At 40.5% G+C, this 19,874-nt stretch overlaps 1 protein-coding gene across 4 annotated transcripts in view; it reads left to right on the top strand.

The window, feature by feature from the left end:
• Window positions 1-11,618: 11,618 nt before the first annotated feature.
• The window catches only part of ppp3cb (protein phosphatase 3, catalytic subunit, beta isozyme), a 54,438-nt gene continuing 46,182 nt past the window's right edge, over window positions 11,619-19,874 (top strand). For 3 of the 4 annotated variants that reach the window (XM_041797824.1, XM_041797822.1, XM_041797825.1), the window contains exon 1: window positions 11,619-11,905. In XM_041797824.1, coding sequence (XP_041653758.1) covers window positions 11,863-11,905 — 43 coding nt within the window. In that variant the 5' untranslated portion in view covers window positions 11,619-11,862. Of the gene's footprint in view, window positions 11,906-12,378; window positions 12,509-19,874 lie in introns of those variants that run through there. The other variant, XM_041797823.1, reaches the window with a different exon arrangement.

Here is a 19,874-nt window from a genome sequence, read left to right as displayed (position 1 = left end):
CTGCTGTAATAGCTGAAGAAGCCTAACAACCGCCTCACACTACAAACTGTACCAGGAGCTTTGGCCTTGAAGGACTGCATTGCCTCTAAGTCACTTGGATCAGTGTACACATCTTCTGCAGATAAAAGGTGACCAACATACCTCACTTGTCTGCAAAACAGCTAGCATTTCTCAGGTCTCAACTTAACCCCATGCAGTTGGTGTGCTCTGAGAGTTTTGCAAATACCCTCAACATGCTCCTCCAATGTCTTTGCATAGCAAACAATGTTGTCCAAGAAAGGGATGCAGCTATCATCTCTGAATGAGTGTAACATCTCTTCCATGCTAGTCTGGAAGCTTGCAGGCACAATGGAAAGGCCAATTCATGGTTAGGAGCCCTCTGCCATTAACCCTTGATGGTGCACCTTTCCTTGCTCAAGGACACTGAACCAGGATTGCCCACAAAGGGTCTAAGTCAGACCTTGAACACGATGTAGAGGGTGCCTGTCAGGGATGGTTTTCTGGTTCAGTAATCTATAATCACTGCATAGGCGTAGTGAACCATTCCTTTTACAGACATGGGAGGAGCTGCATTGACAGACTTGATGATCCATCCTTTCACTAGGAGAACTTGGATGTAATCCTTTACTTCTGCCACTAATTGTTTCGGGACATGACTGGCTTTCTGTACAGGAATGTCCTCTTTGAGGTTTAATGATGTCTGCAAAGTTGGAATAAAGGCAGTTTCATGAGCATCTGTTGCAAAAGCAGACCACAGCAGTTTTTTCTTTTTTTTTCTGCTCTCCTGTAAGGTGAATCGCATCAACTGGAGGGTGCCACAGTGAGGAGAAACAGTTCTGTGGCTCAAACAACACCAAGGAGTCAGATGGGTCAAGATGAGGAGGTACTCTACACACTTTACCCAGGTTACATTGCTTGAAGGAATGTTTTTATCTTTCTGACCTATTCTTAAGCGTTCCTGAGCTGTAAGTGTTTTTGGTCTTTACAAAGTGTACAATGTTCTGCGCTGTGTCACTAGAGATGGACATGGACCCACCCAGCAGCTAAGTAAGAGTGGGAGCTAGTCTGTCTGGTTTACTTTAATTACCACTTCTATCACACTATCCCTATTAGGGGCACCTCAAGGGGGTAGAACTCACAAGGAAGGGTGCACTAACTGATAAGCTGTTATGATGACCCAACTGTCAGTGGATATAAGCTCTCCGTTCACTGCGTAAACATGCAACTTTTCTTTGTCCCGAATGAGGTCCACCAGTTCAGACAGCAAGCCAATGTCAATGATGGGTAGGTATTTTTCTTTCCAAGGCCTGCCTATTATGCTGACTTGTACAGCTTGTACATCTACTTGGTGGGATTTTGAAAGAGCTCTGGTTACTGGTTGTCCCTCCGCAGCAAACAATTTACATTTCCCTGGTGCTTTGGATGTTTCAAGCAACCTCAGCTCATGCATGTCCCTTCTGTACTGTCTCTGTTAGTGGTCAACTAACATTGTGAGCAAGTCTATTTTCTCTGAAAGCTGTTGGACTGTGTCTGTTTCTTTGTGGTTGGTTGCTCCATAAATTCTACTTCAACAGCACGTCATGTGCAGCTTTGTGCTTTGCACTAAAAATGCATCTTTGCTATCATTTTTTTCCACAAGAAGTTACAATTTTCTTCCTCTCAAAACAAACACATTTTCTCCTTTCTTGTACGTGCAGTTTTGCAATCCTACACATAAAAAAATCTTTAGCATGCGCTAACAACTGATATAAAGGCACTGGCAATGTCACATCCCCTGGCAATGTCACATCCCCTGGTAATGTCACATTCCCTGGTTGACTCAGTCCTTCCTGCCCATCCCTACCTGTTCCCCATCTACAGTCACCTCATGTGTTTCACCTCATGTGTTTCACCTGTGTGTGATTGTCTGAGTGTCTCCACCTGGTGAACCTGGTCTGGGTTGTCTTCCCTCTCCTTATATACCACTCACTCCCTTCCTTCTGTGCGAGATCATCTTCTATTACTCCCTGTTTGCATTACTTTCTGATATGGGTTCCTTGTGCTTTGACCCAGTTTTTGTCCTTAGATTTCTGAGTTTTGTCTGCCATTTTTTGTACCCTTTGTCTAAGCTGACTGACCTCCTGTGTACCAAACATTGTCTTCATTAAACGGATGTCAACTTTTTACCTGTGTCCTGAGTCTGTTTGTGGGTCCTTTACCTGGAGTTTCATTACAGGCAATGCTGGTAGAGTTGACATAAACATTCTTAATACAAAAAAACACCAAATTGTAGAAAGAAGGTCAATGTTGACCTTTACCAGTTTTAAGGAATATACAGGTACATCTAAAAAAATCAGAATATCATGATAAAGTTCAATGTTTTTGTCACTCATTTCAGAAAGTAAAACCCATATATTATATACACTCATACATAGACTGAATTTTAGGCAATTTTAGAGCACTTCATGCTTCCTTCTGCTGACAAGCTTTATGGAGATGCTGATTTCATTTTCCAGCAGGACTTGGCACCTGCCCACACTGCCAAAGGTACAAAAACCTGGTTCTGTGACCATGGTGGTACTGTGCTTGATTGGCCAGCAAACGTGCCTGACCTGAACCCCATAGAGAATCTATGGGGTATTGTCAAGAGGAAGGTGAGAGACACCAGACCCAACAATGCAGATGACCTGAAGGCCGCTATCAAAGCAACTTGGGCTTCCATTACACCTGAGCAGTGCCACAGGCTGATCGCCTCCATGCCACGCCACATTGATGCAGTAATTCATGTAAAAGGAGGCCCAACCAAGTATTGAGTGCGCAGAAATGAACATACTTTTCAGGAGCCTGACATTTCTGTTTAAAATATCCTTTTTAAATTGATCTTACGTATGTAATATTGTAATTTTCTGAGACACTGAATTTTGGGTTTTCATCATCTGTAAGTAGGGATGCACGATATTATCAGCGGTATATTGGTATCGGCCAATGATAAAATTTACACCGATCTTTACAACCGACAATGTGCACCAACAACAAACTCAACATGTCGGTTGTGTGTGAGGAGGACTTGACAACATGCCTTTCACACCACCAGTTTAATTTTGCATCTAAAAAACCATCACCATGATGACTACAAGGACTTTCTTAAGATAAAGAATGACAAAACTTCATGCCAGGGAAAATTCGTCAACAGCCTCTACTTAAGTCATTTGACAAAGCTAAAAAATATAGTGGTGACCACCTAAAGGTAGGGAGCTAAACAGGAAAATCATTGAATTTACAGCGTTTGATAATCAGCCTTTCAGCTTGGTGGAATATACGGGCTCCTGTGGGCCAGTGATGCATTTAAAGCTTGCTATGTTATACCTAGCAGGCACTTATAGCCTTACCTGAACTGCAAAACTTCATTTCCAGTCATGCAGAGAAGCTCCTCATTAAAGCTAAACATATTAGCTTCACCACGGATATATGGACATCAAGTGTCTATTCTGTCAGCATGTTAAGCCTCACTGCCTCAGTGGATAGGTGAGGATTTCACTCTTAAAAAGCCTATCCTGCACTCACTGGAGTGCTTACTCAGCAGCCGCAGTTGCAGCCTCTTTTGATAACATGTTTCGGATATGGAAAATAGAGATAAAGAACGTGCATGTCATGCTACGTGACAGTGCGTGAAACATGCCAAAAGAAATGATGACTTCTTTGTTCCAAGTTTCCCATGCAACGCATACACTCTGCAGGTGTCCTCTCTCCAGAATTGGAGATGTGGGTCTCACTGGGTTGTTACAGAGCTGTTTACACTGAAATGCCCATTACACCGCGTTCCACATTATCATGCAAACAACGTTTTTCTCTGACTTTCTAAATATCAATGCAAATGACAGAATATTTTTCAAGTCATCAGCAGTTAGAGTATAATTCAAATGTTTTTGAACAAACTTCATAATGATAACCATTTTTAAAAAAAAAATACAAACCTCAAAATGCACTTTTCCACATTATTAAGCAGGCCACAGGTTTCAGCAATATGGGAAAGAAAAAGGATCTCTCTGCTGCCGATAAGTGTCAAATAGTGTAATGCCTTGGACAAGGAATGAAAACATTCGATATTTCAGGAAAAATTAAGCATGATCATCGTACTGTGAAGAAATTTGTGTCTGATTCAGAGCACAGACGAGTTTGTGCAGATAAAGGCATAATGAGGAAGGTTTCTGACGGACAAATACATCGGATTAAGAGAGCAGATGCTAAAATGCCATTACAAAGCAGCAAACACGTATTTGAAGCTGCTGGTGCCTCTGGAGTCCCACCAACCTCAAGGTGTAGGATCCTCCAGAAGCTTGCAGTCATGCATAAACCTACTATTCAGCCACCCCTAACCAATGCTCACAAGCAGAAACAGTTGCAGTGGGCCCAGAAATACATGAAGACTCATTTTCAAACAGTCTTGTTGACTGATGAGTGCATGCAACCCCTTGATGGTCCAGATGGAGGAGTAGTGGATGGTTGGTGGTTGGCCACCATGTCCCAATGAGGCCGGGACATCAACAAGGAGGGGGCGGAATCATGTTTGGGCCGGAATCACGAGGAGAGATGATAGGCTCCTCTAGGGTCTCTGAAGATGTGAAAAGACCTCAACAAAGTATATAGGGTTTCTGACTGACCACTTTCTTCCATGGTACAAAAAGAAGAGCAGTTCCTTCTGTAGCAAAATTTTCTTCAAGCATGACAATGCACCATCTCATGCTGCAAAGAATCCCTCTGTGTCATTGGCTGCTATGGGCATAAAAGGAGAGAAACTCATAGTGTGGCCCCCATCCTCCCCTGACCTCAACCCTACTGAGAACCTTTGGAGCATCCTCAAGCTAAAGATCTATGAAGGTGGGGGGCAGTTCACATCAAACAGCAGATCTGGGAGGATATTCTGACATCCTGCAAAGAAATTCAAGCAGAAACTCTCCAAAAACTCACAAGTTCAATGGATGCAAGGATAGTGAAGGTGATATCAAAGAAGGGCTCCTATGTTAACATGGAACTTGTCCTGTTCAGATGTTTTTGACTGAAATAGCTTTGATTTCAGTAAATATGACCCCCTGATGCTGCAATTTCTACAAACGACCATTTTCAGTTCTTTACAACCTATAAAATGTTTTAAAAAGCTGTTGTGCTTAATAATGTGGAACAGTGCATTTTGAGGTTTTTATTTTTAAAAAAATAATTTTTGTCATTAAGAAGTTTGTTCGAAAACATCTGAATTATGCTCTAATGGCTGATGACTTGAAAAATATTCTGACTGTCATTTGCATTAATATGTAGGAAAATCAGAGAAAAATATCATTTGCATAATAATGTGGAATGCGGTGTAAACTTGGTTGCTTAGTTAGTTTGTGCTGTTTAAAGCAGAATCAAGAGAACTACTTCAGTTGACGTTTTATTTCTGTTGTTCATCTTGAGTCTCAAAAATGTAAAAGCATATTTAAGCTCTGAACTATAGCTAGATTTTTTGCATTTAAGAATCTGTCTTTTTGTTGTTATTTAAAGCACTTTGTCAGGAGTATCTAAGGGGAGCCATCCTGCAAATTGGCTGAGTAAAAAGGAGAATCAAATCAATTTAGAAGCTATTTCTATTTTGCACTGTAGAGCTCGGTGTCATCAGGTCATTTTGCTGCTTTTTATTGCCCTCAAAGATGCAGATGACTTTGGCTGTGCTGTTAAAAATACATGTATCATGTAATGCACATGTAACTCAAAGACATCACTGTAAGTTTTTCATTAGGCTGTAAAGGCTGTGGCTGTATTTGAAAAAACAATGTCTCCTTCATTTCTGATGAAAATCAAATGTTTTGTCTGTTTCTAAAAAAAATAGACTACAATATAAAAATATATATTTGTAGTACAGGATGGAATTGGTGTTTTTTTTTACAGTGGAAAAAAATGTTATTAAAAATTGGTATTAGTGAAAATGATTTTTAAAATATCGGCATATTGGATATCGGCAAAAATCCAGTATCGTGCATCCCTATCTGTAAGCCATAATCATCAACATTTCTAGGAAAAAGGCTTGAAATATTTCACTCTATGTGTAATGAGTCTATAGAATATATGGGTTCACTTTCTGAAATGAGTGACAAAAATATTGAACTTTCTCATGATATTCTACTTTTTTGAGATGTACCTGTAAGAGGAGCCATACAAAGTTAAAAAAGAGTAAGGTAGCTCTAAAACAAGGTGCGGTGGTCATAACGTGCTATAGGCTAATACTCATTAGCATCTTGCACCACAGACATTACAATGAATAAAATACACACACTGACACAAAGACTACAGTAATTACAACATTATACTGTATAAATCTTAACAAGCTTTAAGAATTTTATTAACCGCACATGAATGTTGTATGATCTTTACTAACCTGTAAACAGGAAAAGAGTGAGACAGATAACAAGCACTGTTTTCTTCTCTCACTTCTGTCATACCCCTTTCCCACTGGCTGAAAAACCCGTTTAAATACGCTAACAATGTGCTCCTGCAGTGGGAAAGGCTCTAATCGGCATTCAGACCCTCTCATCAAACTTCATGAATATTTGAGCTCTCTCAGACGTTAACAATGGAGGTAAATGGTTTTATGTTAAAACTTTTTTGCCCTTTTTCACCATTTTTTCCTCCCAATATTCACCCATTTCAGCTACCTTTGGTCATTATATACCACCTTTTCCCTACATTTTTACCCATTTTGACTATTTTTTGGCAACTTTTTACCCATGTTTTGCCACTTTTAGCCCATTTTTACAATTTTTTCTCCCATTGTTCACCCATTAAAGCTACCTTTTTGTCATTAAATACCACTTGCTTCCTCTTTTTTTTTCATGTTTTGCCACTTCTTTTGCCACTAAATCTCATTTTTGTCTTTTTTCACCACTTTTTACCCATTTCAGCTACCTTTTGCTACTAAATATCACTTGTTTTCTATTTTTTGCCCATTTTTGTCATTCTTCACTGCTTTTTGTCCATTTTAGTCACTTTTCACTAGTTTTTTTTTGCCACATTTGGATCATTTTATGTCACTTATAGCTCATTTTTTGCCACTTTTCATCCATTTAAGCTACCCTTTGCCATTAAATACCATCTTTTCCTACTTTTATACCCATTTTGACAACTTTTTCGCAACTTTTTACCCATTTTTTTTGCCACTTTTAGCCCAATTTTGCCCCTTTTCACAATTTTTCCTCCTAAAATTCAACCATTTAAGCTACCCTTTGCCATTAAAGACCACCTTTTTCCTACTTTCATACCTATTTTGACTATTTTTTGCAATTTTGTACCTGTATTTTGCCACTTTTATCCCATTTTTGCCCCTTTCACCATTTTTTCTTCCAATGTTCACCCATCTAAGCTACCTTTGGACATTAAATACCACTTTTTTCCTACTTTTCGCCGATTTTACCCACTTCTTGTTGCCACATTTATCCCATTTTTGCCCCTTTTTACTATTTTTGTTGCCATTTTCACCCATTTAATCTAACTGTTGCCATGAAATACCACTTGCTTCCTCTATTTTGCTCATGTTGCCACTTCTTTTTGCAACCATATTCCATTTTTGCCCTTTTTCACCACTTTTCAGCCATTTCAGTTACCTTTTAAATTACCTACCACTTGTTTCCTATTTTTTTCCCATTTTTGCCACTCTTGAATGCTGTTTGTCCATTTTAGTCACTTGTCACCCTTTTTTTGGCCAGATTTGGACCATTTATGTCACCTATAACTCATTTTTTGTCACGTCTCAACCCTTTTTTTTGCTATTTTCTGGCCCCTTTTCCATTTTCCCTTCCCATTTTTGTTGCATTTTGACCATTTTTGTCACCTTTAACTTATTGTTATTGTACTTCAAGCTGTTTTTGCTTCACCTCTTAGATTGTGGCTCTTGCAAAGGTATTTTTCAACAATTTGCCTGTTTGGTTGAGCAGGGTTAAGTAACACTGCTATGAACAATATCTCCACCATTTTTAGGACAATCTCACATACCTTCAGCCTTTAGACTCAAGAGGCTACTCTGTCAATAAGGCAGTGTTCAATTTATGGTTAACTAAATTCTATATTTTGAACAATGATTTCACATTCTTCATAAATCAGGTATTGCACTCTTCGGCTTTTATGCAATTTTCAGCTATTTTTCCACTATTTCTAATGCTATTTTTAAGCTATTTCTAAGCTTTGTCAGCCATGCATGCCAATTTCAGCTACTTTTATGCTATTGTCAGCTATTTTAAGGCTACTTACAGCTATTCTTGAGCTATTTTCTGCTAATTTTAGGCTACTTTCAGCTATTGCTATCATTTTTCACCTACTGAATGCCATTTTCAGCTACTTTTATGGCATTTTATGCTACTTTTATGCTATTTTCAGCTACGTTTTTGCCTTTTCAGCTATTATCAGCAGTTCTTCCACAATTCAGCTCTCAGCACGCCCATGCAATTTCAGCTGAAATTGCATTTTTATCTAGTTCAAAAGGTTCTCAATAGGGTTGAGGTCCGGGGAGGATGGGGGCCACACTATGAGTTTCTCTCCTTTTATGCCCATAGCAGCCAATGACACAGAGGGATTCCTTGCAGCATGAGATGGTACATTGTCATGCATGAAGATAATTGTGCTACTGAAAGCTCGGTTCTTCTTTTTGTACCATATAAGAAAGGGGTCATTCAGAAATTATATATACTTTGTTAAGGTCTTTTCACATCTTCAGGAACTCTAAGAGGTCTACCAGCTCTCTCCCCATGATTTTGGCCCAAAACATGACTCCAACACCTCCTTGCTGATGTCGCAGCCTTGTTGGGACATGGTGGCCATCCACCAACCATCCACTCCTCCATCCATCTGGACCATCCAGGGTTGCACAGCAGTAAACAAGACAGTGTGAAAATGAGTCTTCATGTATTTCTGGGCCCACTGCAACCATTTCTGCTTGTGAGCATTGGTTAGGGGTGGCTGAATAGAAGGTTAATGCACGACTGCAAGCCTCTGGAGGATCCTACACCTTGAGGTTCATGAGACTCCAGAGGCACCAGCAGCTTCAAATACCTGTTTGCTGCTTTGTAATGGTATCTTAGCAGCTGCTCTCTTAATCCGATGAATTTGTCTGTCAGAAACCTTCCTCATTATGCCTTTATCTGCACAAAGATGTCTGTGTTCTGAATCAGACACAAATTTCTTCACAGTTCGATGATCATGCTTAAGTTTTCATGAAATATCTAATGTTTTCATACTTTGTCCAAGCCATTGCACTATTTGAGGCTTTCCAGCAGCACAGAGATCCTTTTTCTTTCCCATATTACTTGAAACCTGAGGCCTGCTTAATAATGTGGAACGTCCTTCTTCAGTTGTTTCCCTTTATTGGGCTCACCTTGAAAACTATTACCACAGGTGTCTGAGATTGAGTTCAGTTATCCTAAGAGCCCTGAGACACAATACCATCCATGAGTTTAACTGAAAAACAAAAAAAATTGAATGTTAATGACACTAAAATCCAATTTGCATAATGATTTGGAATTTGAGGGCTGCAAATTGGAATTTGAGGTCTGAGAATTTGATTCATTTATTAATTAAAATATCTATTTTGATGAATTTAAGATGCCATCAACTCCACAGGCCTTTTTATTTTATAGAGACTTAATTTGGTCCTGTAGTTCTTTTAAATTACTTTTCATTTTTTCATTCATTTTATTGTCATTGTACAACGTACAATGAAATTATTTTTGCAGTTCCATTTAGTGCTCTAGCAGTTTCTCATTAAGTATCGAAACTGCTCTGGGATATGTGCTGTTTTTCAGTCTGTTAGTTTTGGTTCTTATTGTCCTGAACGTCTTCCTGAGGGTAGCAGTTGGAACAGGTGATGTGTTGGGTGATGAGTCCTTCAGGAGGCCCAGGGCCTCCCTGTGGCAGCGGGACCTGAACAGCTCCGGAGAAGAGAGCACAGCCTATGATTTTCTGTGCTGTGTTGATGACCCTCTGGAGAGCTGTCTTCTCCTGAGCAGCGCAGCTGGAGAACCACACTGGGATGCAGTATGCCAGTACACTTTCGATGGAGCATCTGTAAAAAGACACCAGCAGCTCCTTGGCCAGGGCGTTGCTCTTCAGGACCCTCAGGGAGTGGAGTCGCTGCTGTGCCTTTTAAATCAACGCTGTGGTTGGTTTTCCAGGTCAGGTCATCATTTAGGTGCAGGCCCAGGAACTTGAAGTCCGAGTCCCTCTCTACACAGTCCCCGTTAATGTGTATGGGCTGAGGGTCAGATCTGTTTCTCCTGAAGTCCACTATTATTTCTTTAGTCTTTGTTGTGTTGAGGACCAGGTTGTTGATGCTGCACCATGATGACAGTTTTTTGACCTCATCCCTGAATGCAGATTCATCTCCCCCTGAGATGAGCCTGACCACTGTCATGTCATCTGCTTATTATCTGGGAAACAAGCAGGCTCTGGTAGTCTTTAATAGCTGACTCCAGATTATGGAGGTTATCTTGGAGTAATTTTTCTTTTTGATTCTACTCTATTGGGCAAAAGGAGAATTGGAGAAGTGGTTTACTCAGACATCTCCATTTTGTATTGGTAGATCCTCATGCTGTTTTTTGTGTGTAAAAGTTTCCAGTTTTCCCAGAACTGATTTGTTTCTATGAATTCTTCTATAGCATGGAGTTGATCTCTAACATGCTGCTCTCGTTTTTACTTTATTTTTATATTGTTTTAATGATACACTGTAGTCAAGGCAAATGCTCTGGTTGTCTGAGTCTCTGTGTTTTCTGTTTGATAGTTTTCTTAATTATTTTCTAATGTTTTGACATTCACTTACAACCCATTTGTCTCTATTGTTATTTTTTTTTTGTGATTTTCTGTTTGAGGCCTTTAGGTTTGATAAAGAGGCTGTAAGGTCAAATATGTTATTCAGATGTTTTACAGCCCTGGTTACACCATCACTGTCAGGCTCAAAGTTATTTTCCAGAGTGATTCAACAGTGAATGGACTTGAAGGCACCTAGCAGCATTGTGATAAATTTCTCCACTTCCCTCTATCCATTTGTAGTATTTTTTTCTGTGGTTTTTTTTTCAGAGTAGGTAAATTGCAATCGGAGGGGTTAGTGGACTGACAGTGAACACTAGTCCATTAAACTGTGTTAAATATAAAGGAAATTAGTAAATATCCCTCAGTCCCAAGCCATAGAGAAGGGACTGCCATGCCATCCAATTTCCACAAGATGGCACTTTATGCTCTCTCTCTCTCTCTCTCTCTCTCTATATATATATATATATAAAGTGTGTGGGTGGGTGTGTGTGCGTGCGGGGGTGTTTGTGTGTATGTACACATGTGTGGGGGTGTGGGTGCACGCATTTCCGCGTGAACGTGAATCTGCGTGGGAGTTCCTTCTTTCGCCATTCCGGGGTGTTGCCAGCTGCACAGCACCGTTTGCAAAAGCGTCCGGAAAAGGGAGCCTACACGTCTCTTCTTTCTCCAAGGCGTCACTTCGCCCTCTAACCTCCAGAGTCTTACCTTCCCACCCACACCCCCACCCCCCCCCCCCCCCTCCGCCAACATCATTCTGGGCTATACCAGCACCCCTTCACCCCCTTCTGAGAACACATTTGGGATCCAAGCATGCCACAACAGCCGCTAGATATCCGCTTATCCTCCCCCAAAGTCACCGCAGGCGCAGCAGCAGGCTTCCCTCGTCCAAGAGAGCACGGAGACTCCACCGAGTGATGCCACTGCTGCAGCAAGAAAAACACCAAGCTACCGCGCATACTCTCAACGCCTGCCGGAGGACCCGACACCACAGTCTCGGCCTTTGACAGAAGAGAGAACCCCCTCCCCACCCCCTAGGCTTCGTTCCGTCCTGACTCCAGGATGTCCGACAGCAACGCAAGTCCCTCCGATCGGGTGATCAAATGTAGGCATGCCAAATCCTGCACGGCCAGTGAAAGCTATCTCTGTTCCAGTAATTCTTCTGCTTTAGGGCTTTCCCCCATGTTTGTATCGTTGCCATGCACTGGTGTCTCTTCTACGCACGCTTCTTTTATGTTTAGAATTCATTCCTTTCCATTCTCCTACCATTTCGTAATAAAGAAATCTACCTGACCGGCGAGTCATGCATGTGTGTCTGAACCTTTCAGTAGAAGGAGGTGGTGGTAGAGGGAATGTGAAAAAGAGGATTGGAGGAGGAGGGTATCCAGAACTACACGCCATAATCAGGGTCTTCCCTCGAATATCTATTAGAATTCACCCCCTCACCGAGGCATTACCCCATTTTCTAACAGGGGGATGTCTCTTCCTCTATGTTTAGCAAATGCTATTGTGCGACACCCTGTGCTGCATGATCTCCATTTACGCGCTTTACTCCTAGCGGTGGCTTTGTGTTACTGATTAATACTCTTCAGAGACAGCCAGGAAAGCGATAGAGAGAGGAAAAAGCAGGGAGGGAGATGAAGATGAGCATCTTGTTCCAATGAAACACCCAGCAGCGTGACGATGACAGCTAAAGGCAGACATAAAGGTAAATAATGTTACGCATAACCAGCAATTTGGTGCTGTGATTCTGCTGTAGATGTGAAGGTGATGCGCGCGATGATGTTGCATGTAAACAACGATGTTAGGAAAGAATGGAGAAACGGGTATGGTTAGATGCTACTGGGGACTTGCTACTTGGAGACCTTATGTGGATTTAGAGGTTTCTGTCTACTAGTGCTCATTTACCATGTCTTGTCTTATGCTCCATCTCAGCGGCGCACCGGTGTCGCATGTGCGGCCGCTTCCTCTACAGGGTGGCCTACATTTGGATCTAGCCCCCCCCACCACCACCACTGTATCTGAAAAACCGAATGGTTTAAATGGCTAGAAGGCTGAAGACTTCGCCAGGCCGAGTGCGTACCTCCGTCCGTGGGAGATGGTTTACATTGTAAAAGTAATAAATATGACTTAAAGCGGTATTATGTTTGATGTGGCGTTAAAGAATACGAGTGCACTTCATGGATTAACGAATCGTTTAAACAGCCGTTTTCTGGACGGCTCAAATGTCACTAGTAGATTCTTCTTCTGTTGTGCGTATCGTTTATTCTGGTCTCCCTGGCTTTCCCCTCTTGTTTTCACGATTGTTCGCTGGCAATCGGAGCCAATTGCTCAACGAGGATTGTGCATACAACTATAATGATGTAATTGCATCACTGGATTATAGAATTCTTAATGTGTTCATGAGGATGTCTGCTCCTGCTTTACGTGTGGGCAGCAATAGGGGAGTCGAGGAGGGGCTCGGGTTATGATCTGCGGAGCTTGCACAGATTGCTTATCGGGTCACAGCAAGGCTGGCATGACAGCGGCACTTACAAACACGCAGCCCGTCACATGCAACGAAACCCAGTTTACGGTCTCCCACTGGTTTCCCTTATTAAATGCTCAAGGTCTCTCTTCTGGAAGAACCAAAGCTGACAGTTGGTTGCGTTGCACGGGCATGCCTCGGTATTCCGCGCCTGCGCAGTGCTTGGAAGGGGGTGGGGCGGGCTGGGGGCGTGGGGGTTCTAACAGTTTTTGCACGTCGGACATCAAAAAAGCTGGGCTTGTACGTGACATGGGTGAAGTTGTACAGGGGTGGTGCTAATAATGTGGATCTCAGGGAAAAACTAGTCAAACTTGATCATCATTTCCCCATATCCATCCATCCAGTAGTTCTACAATATGACCTGACAATTAGTTCCTCTCTGTGCAGGGTTATGTACTTTTTCCAGTATTCACGTGCTTTGTGATGTAGCTGGGCCACTGGAGCCCAGCTGCCTCAACTGGGGCACAGTAAGCAGCCATGCCATCCACCTTTACACATATTCACATAGAGACACTCACAAATACACAAACACCTTGGCATGATGCACAAATGTGTTCCCTCTTTTCTACCTGAATCATCGGTCAGGTTTTCACCCAGCACTGATGCTGTTAAAAAGCAAATGAATTTGTGAATGTTACCATCAGGTTATTACTTCAGAGTAACTGACTTCGTTAATGTTATTTGAGTTCATAAACTCATTTATGATAGTTATTGATATATGCAGTAGTCTACACTGTATTGAATTAGTATATTTCTACAGGAAGGATTCTACCTCATTTTTATGGTTTGCAGCATTCCGATTAAAATTGTATACCATTATTAGTTAAATTTCATTCACTATACTTTAAGTTTTATTTGTGCTTATATGTGTAACATTTATGTTTCTAATTTAAATCCCCTTACATTGTTGTGAACATTAGTTCCTACCTGTTTCAAGAGGGATGGTAATGACTGTGACAGTGTGACTTGTGTAGCTTTTAGCATTCCTTACAGTGAAATGCTATGCTGTACTGTCTCGCAGTTTTGGAGTTAATTGCAGCTGAATAAAGACCACTATTGAACACCGAAGACTGCAGAAAGATACCTGACTAGAAAAGAGGGTTCGATTAGTTAGAATTGGTGTTCAGTGTTTTTGAGTGTTTTTGAGTTGAAATGAGGAGGGGTCTGGCTCAAAGCTGATTCATTCCTGTCTTGAAAATGACTGCACCTGGACCACCTAGAACACGGTATAAAGTCTACGGTCTGTGGCACAGGATGTTCCTGATATTTTGTGGATTTATTTGTAAGATTAATATATTGACAAGCTTCTTTCACTCACAGGTTGTTCACCAGCGTATCCACTCCCTAGTTTAATATCAGTGCATTTGCTTATACATTTAAAACGCTTTTAATAACTGAGACACAAAGCTTTTGTTTGTGAATTTGTTTGTTTCTCCCCTGTGTGTGCTCGTTCCAGTACGAATTGTGACTACCACACTGAGACACACAAGTAGAAGTGCCCACATGGACACACACATGCTTTTGTGCAACAGGGAGTTGGATGTATGATAATTTTCATTAGGGCCACCTCAGTAACCCACATGATGTTAATTCAAGTTGTCCAGTACAAATGACCAGAAAATATCACCAAAGTTTTCAGCAGTAAAAACAAGTAAATAAATTGTTTACAGCCTAACCTTATTTGATGTTAAGCTCACAGATCATCGTCATAACCAAGATTCTGTCCAGTCTTTTGGTGTGTCTGATGACTTTAATAATCAGTGAGGTTACACTCTTGTACCTCATGCAGACATGTTCCCTGCATCTTTTTTTATAATCACTGTTGATGTTGAAATGCCTCTGTGAAACTGAACTTTAATCCTTCAACAGATGTTTTATATAGTTTCTTGTGTGTTCACTGTGTCACAAAGAAGGAAAGAAGTTTTAGGAACTAGCTGAAGTTCTATTTATTAAAGAATTAAAAATCTGCTGTGTTTATACCAAGACACCTGCCATGGTGAACATCAGGTTCTTATAGAGAATAAAGGCCGATGCTCTGGTTTGTTTGATTAACGTTACCCCCAAAACACACATATGTATAATTAAGATAAACAGTGTAGACTCTGGACTTGTTAAAGCACTGTGGACAAGCACCAGCAGATGACATCCCAAACCATCACTGAACATGGAAACTGAAAACACTGGACAACAAGCACCTTGGATTCTGTGCGTATCCAATCCTGTGTTGTGCTTTATCAAGTCCAGAGTTGATGCTGTGAGCCATATCAGGAGATTTTACAGCGCTTTATGCTTCCATCTATCTGCTGAGAAGTTTTGTAGAGATACTGATTTCCTTTCCAGCAGGACTTGGCACCTGCCCACAGTAAAGCCAAAACTACCAGAAACTGGTTTTCTGACCATGGTATTACGAGTTTGATTAGCCAGCCAACTGGCCTGACCTGAACACCATAGAGAATCTATGGGGAAGTATTAAGAGAAGGATGAGAGACATTAGACCCAACAACACAGATGAGGCTGGAATCAAAGCAACCTGGGCTTCCTTACATCCCAGCAGTGCCACAGACTGATTAACTCCATGCCACATTGCATAAACGCAGTAATTTGTGTAAAAGGAGCTCTAACCAATGAATGGGTGTAAGTGAACATGATTTTCCAGAAGGTCAACATTACTGTATTATAAAACCTTTTTTAGACTGATGTTTTGTGATATTCTAATATTTTGAGACAGTGGATGTTAGATTTTTCTGAGCTGTAGGCCATAATCGTCAATATTAAAAGAAAAAGTCTTCAAATATTTCACTTTGTATGAGATTGATCTAGAATATATGGAAGTTTAACTTTTTGAATTAAATCACAGAGAAAAAAATAACTTTTTCATGATATTCTAATATTCTGAGATGCACCTGTATACTTCAGCAGCATATAAAACTTGGCAAAAGTGTATACAATTGACATTGACAGTACAAAAGTTGAAATTTTAGTAATGTAGAGTCGGTATAGGTTAGTACTCATTAAATCAATTACTTCTTACATATGTGGACTTCTATTACTTGCATTTTGGTTAGGGGTCAACAGAGTATCAGCCTGGCTGATTATTGGGGCAGATATTCAGCATTTAGTTGATTATATGAACCAGCATTTTATTTTACAGATCATCTCTAAAATTAATAATACACTAAAAGTGCAATACTCTGACTTTGTTGTGAGGTGTATCTTCCCCTCTGTTTTCACTCTCCACAGTCTAAACTATTTTCCAGTCCACAACACTCTCTGATTGGCCAATCTTCATTTTTGTTCCTGTCATGTAAACTATCAAACTATCAGATCTTAGGGTGTTGTTAGTTTGGGGCATTACCTTTCATACTGTAAGCACAATAGGTAAATGTAGAATGAAACCTTTAAGACCCCAAGGGCATTTGTTGCTTAATAGCATAAAAACATGAATGACAACAAATATCAACAATCATTGGACAGTACATGATAATATGTAACAAAATCATCAAAATTCCTCACTAAAATACATTAGGCATGTCAAGTAGCAAGTTCACTGAAGTGTAAAGTGCCAAGTTCATACTGTATTTTCTGAGCTTAATAAGCAGCTAAATACTCTGTGGTACAAAGGATGTGATGCCTCATTTTGTCCTCATCCTGGGCATTCTGAACTCATGCCTTGAGGTTCAGAGTCCATACTCAGACCAAAAGGGGTTTTGCGGGTCTGCTATGATGTTGCTGCTAGACAGCTTTCTGTGACCAAATGTCTGTCATAAGTTGGATAGAGTGACAGTGTGCTTCTCTGGTTTATAATAGAAATAAGACAACCTAAACAGTACAAAAGTATGTTTTTCTTTTTTCATATTTGTGCCCACAGGTGCTATCCATTTACCAAAAGCTTGCATTTTTTGCATTCCCGAGGCCATGTTGCCATTACCTCCAATGGAAAATCTAGTCTGTCTAAAGAAATTAGGTTATGGGGTGAAAACACAATATTTATCTCAAGAGTTATGGCTGTTTTAACATATCAGTGAATATGAATATGAATCTGGTTCTCTAAGATAAGGTGCAGATATATCCATCATGCACATGCATGTATTCAGTCCTGCTTACACAATTCCATATTCACACACGCGTACACACACAAAAATACACAACACCTCTGGCAAGGCTTAGAGCAAACTGGGCATATTTCCTTTTGGTGTTACATGCTCTCATTCCCATAGTTCCCCTCACAGCCATCTGTAAACTTTGCTATCTGCTGGTGTGTTAGTGTATGTGTGTGTATGTGTGATGGATTTTACTGTTAACCTTGTGAGCGAGGTTTCCTACCTTGACAGGTCTGTGTGCCTTGTGTGGAGGGTGGCAGGGCAAGGGCTATTTATAGAGAAAGAGAGAAAGTACTCCAGAGAGAGAGAGAGAGAGATTGTCTAATGAGGACATGCTGTTAGGGGATGGGCTGTTGTTTCTGTCTGTTCATGTGCATGTGTGTGTGTGAGTACAGATGGTCCTTTGTGTATGTATTTAGTATAAATTGAACAACTTCAAACACATCTTAAGTTGTTCCCCACCACCTTCATGGACAAGGCTATAGTCGATCTAGGTGTAACATGGTAGATAAACACAGATTCAAACATAATGTGAACTGTTCATCTCCACTCTCTCTAGTGCCATCTCACTTTTGCTGTTCCCCGCTCTCTTCTCAGTCACTATCATTCATCCCCCCTTTGTTGAATTCATGTAGAGAAGGGGCAAGGATGAACTGATTTGGGGAATACTGGCATGACATAGGTTTTTGTAAATGTCTGATAATGAACACCAACAGATACAGTCTGGGCAGATACAACTTTGTACTGAAATTAATTGAAAAATCATAACATTTTGCACATACAGGGTGTTGTATGTTCACACATAGGGCTTTATACTGCTTTATGTGCTTCTGAAGTTAGTTTTTCTGTTACATTTGTTGCACAATATTGCCATTTGACTTTTTCATTTGTATTACATTATATTTCTCAGCATCAAAGATGGTTACCCTCCATTTTAATTAATCTGAAAATTATCTGAATAAGAAAAGTATGTTTCTGTTGCTTTATTTCCATTCAGTCATATTGCAACATTTGGACAGAGAATAAGGGCAGATGGACCATAGTGACTCCTATAATTATCTCTGATGTCTGTCTGTAACAATTTGCTGTCACTTTTTTCATTCTTCACTAAACTATCTCATTGTGAACAGTGGTGCTGTGTTATGAAAAGTGATGAAATCTCCCCTTAATTAAATTTAGCCATTAGAGAGGATGCACACAATAACAAGACGATGCTGATCAGATTCTGCTCCGCTAGGCTATTAGGCCAGCCCAAACAAATTTAGGAGATTTGGTTGAAAGCCGTGTCATACACTTTCTCTCAGGCTCCCCCTCACTGGTCTGTGGAGATTTTGGATGAAGTGGCAGTTATGGTGCTCGATGAATTTTGCACAAGAATTTAGCTATGGAGAGGCCATAAGACAAAACCAGTTCATAGTTAGTGATAGGGAGAAGCTGAAAATACTTTCACCTCTTTACTCATCTGACATCCATCAGTTTAGCTCACAAAACATGCACACTGTTCATTTCGTTGGTTACCCCAGTAAGAGTGACAGTTCTGGTGGAATTCACCATGTTCATCATCTGCACTTTGACTAGGGACAATACATGTTGTTCTGTCAGAAAGTTTCTTGTGGTTTGAGCTTCCTGTATCACAAGCTAAGATTTTGTTTACATGGCTGATATCAGTGTATGTTCTATAAATTATGTTGCATTCACTCCTTATTCCTTTTCATCTAGCAGTTAGGGTTTTAAATGCCATGCTTCTTATTAAGTAAATGTACATAAATAAAGATTACTTTAAAATATCTGTAACAAGCTGGCCAATTTTAAACTGCAGCTAAGATCTTTAGAAACTCATCCTTGTGTTACCTTCTGTTTTTAATCTTTATTAGTGGATTCTTTGGTTGCCCCTCTCCTTTGTATCATACTTCCTACCTGCTGGATGCTGTAAATATCAATGGTAATAAACTGAAAACTGTAACCCATGTGTAACCTCAAGCTATGGAAGCTGGGCTGGACATTGTGATCTTTTGCTAATTCAGGTAACACGCACCATGAGCTGATGCTCTCAAGGTTCCTACAGCTATAGCATGGTTACCATAATTTTTGAACCTGACACGCCAGATGGATTTGTTTCACACATCCATCTGGGAAAGCTTCAATAGGAAACATTTGAGAAAAGGCAGAGGCTATGAAAAAAACTCGGAGTGTGATTAGATGAACGTTCTGTCTGTCACATCTCTACGGGCCAATAAGAGCAACAAAACACGTGACATAGCAGCTATCGAGTTGTGTGCGCAGCTACGGGGAATAACGCGAAACATGGCGACTATAGACATGTAAGTACTCGACTTTTGTTGTTTTTGAAAAGAAAACAACTCACTGCTGTTCTGTGTTCTTCTTTTAACAAAGAATTATTGTCAAGTTCTGATAAAACTTATGCTTTAGCAGCATCCACGCTTAGC

Source organism: Cheilinus undulatus, linkage group 10 (assembly GCF_018320785.1).
Source record: "Cheilinus undulatus linkage group 10, ASM1832078v1, whole genome shotgun sequence".
NCBI classification, from domain to species: domain Eukaryota; kingdom Metazoa; phylum Chordata; class Actinopteri; order Labriformes; family Labridae; genus Cheilinus; species Cheilinus undulatus.
This window is presented reverse-complemented; position numbering and strand designations above follow the sequence as displayed.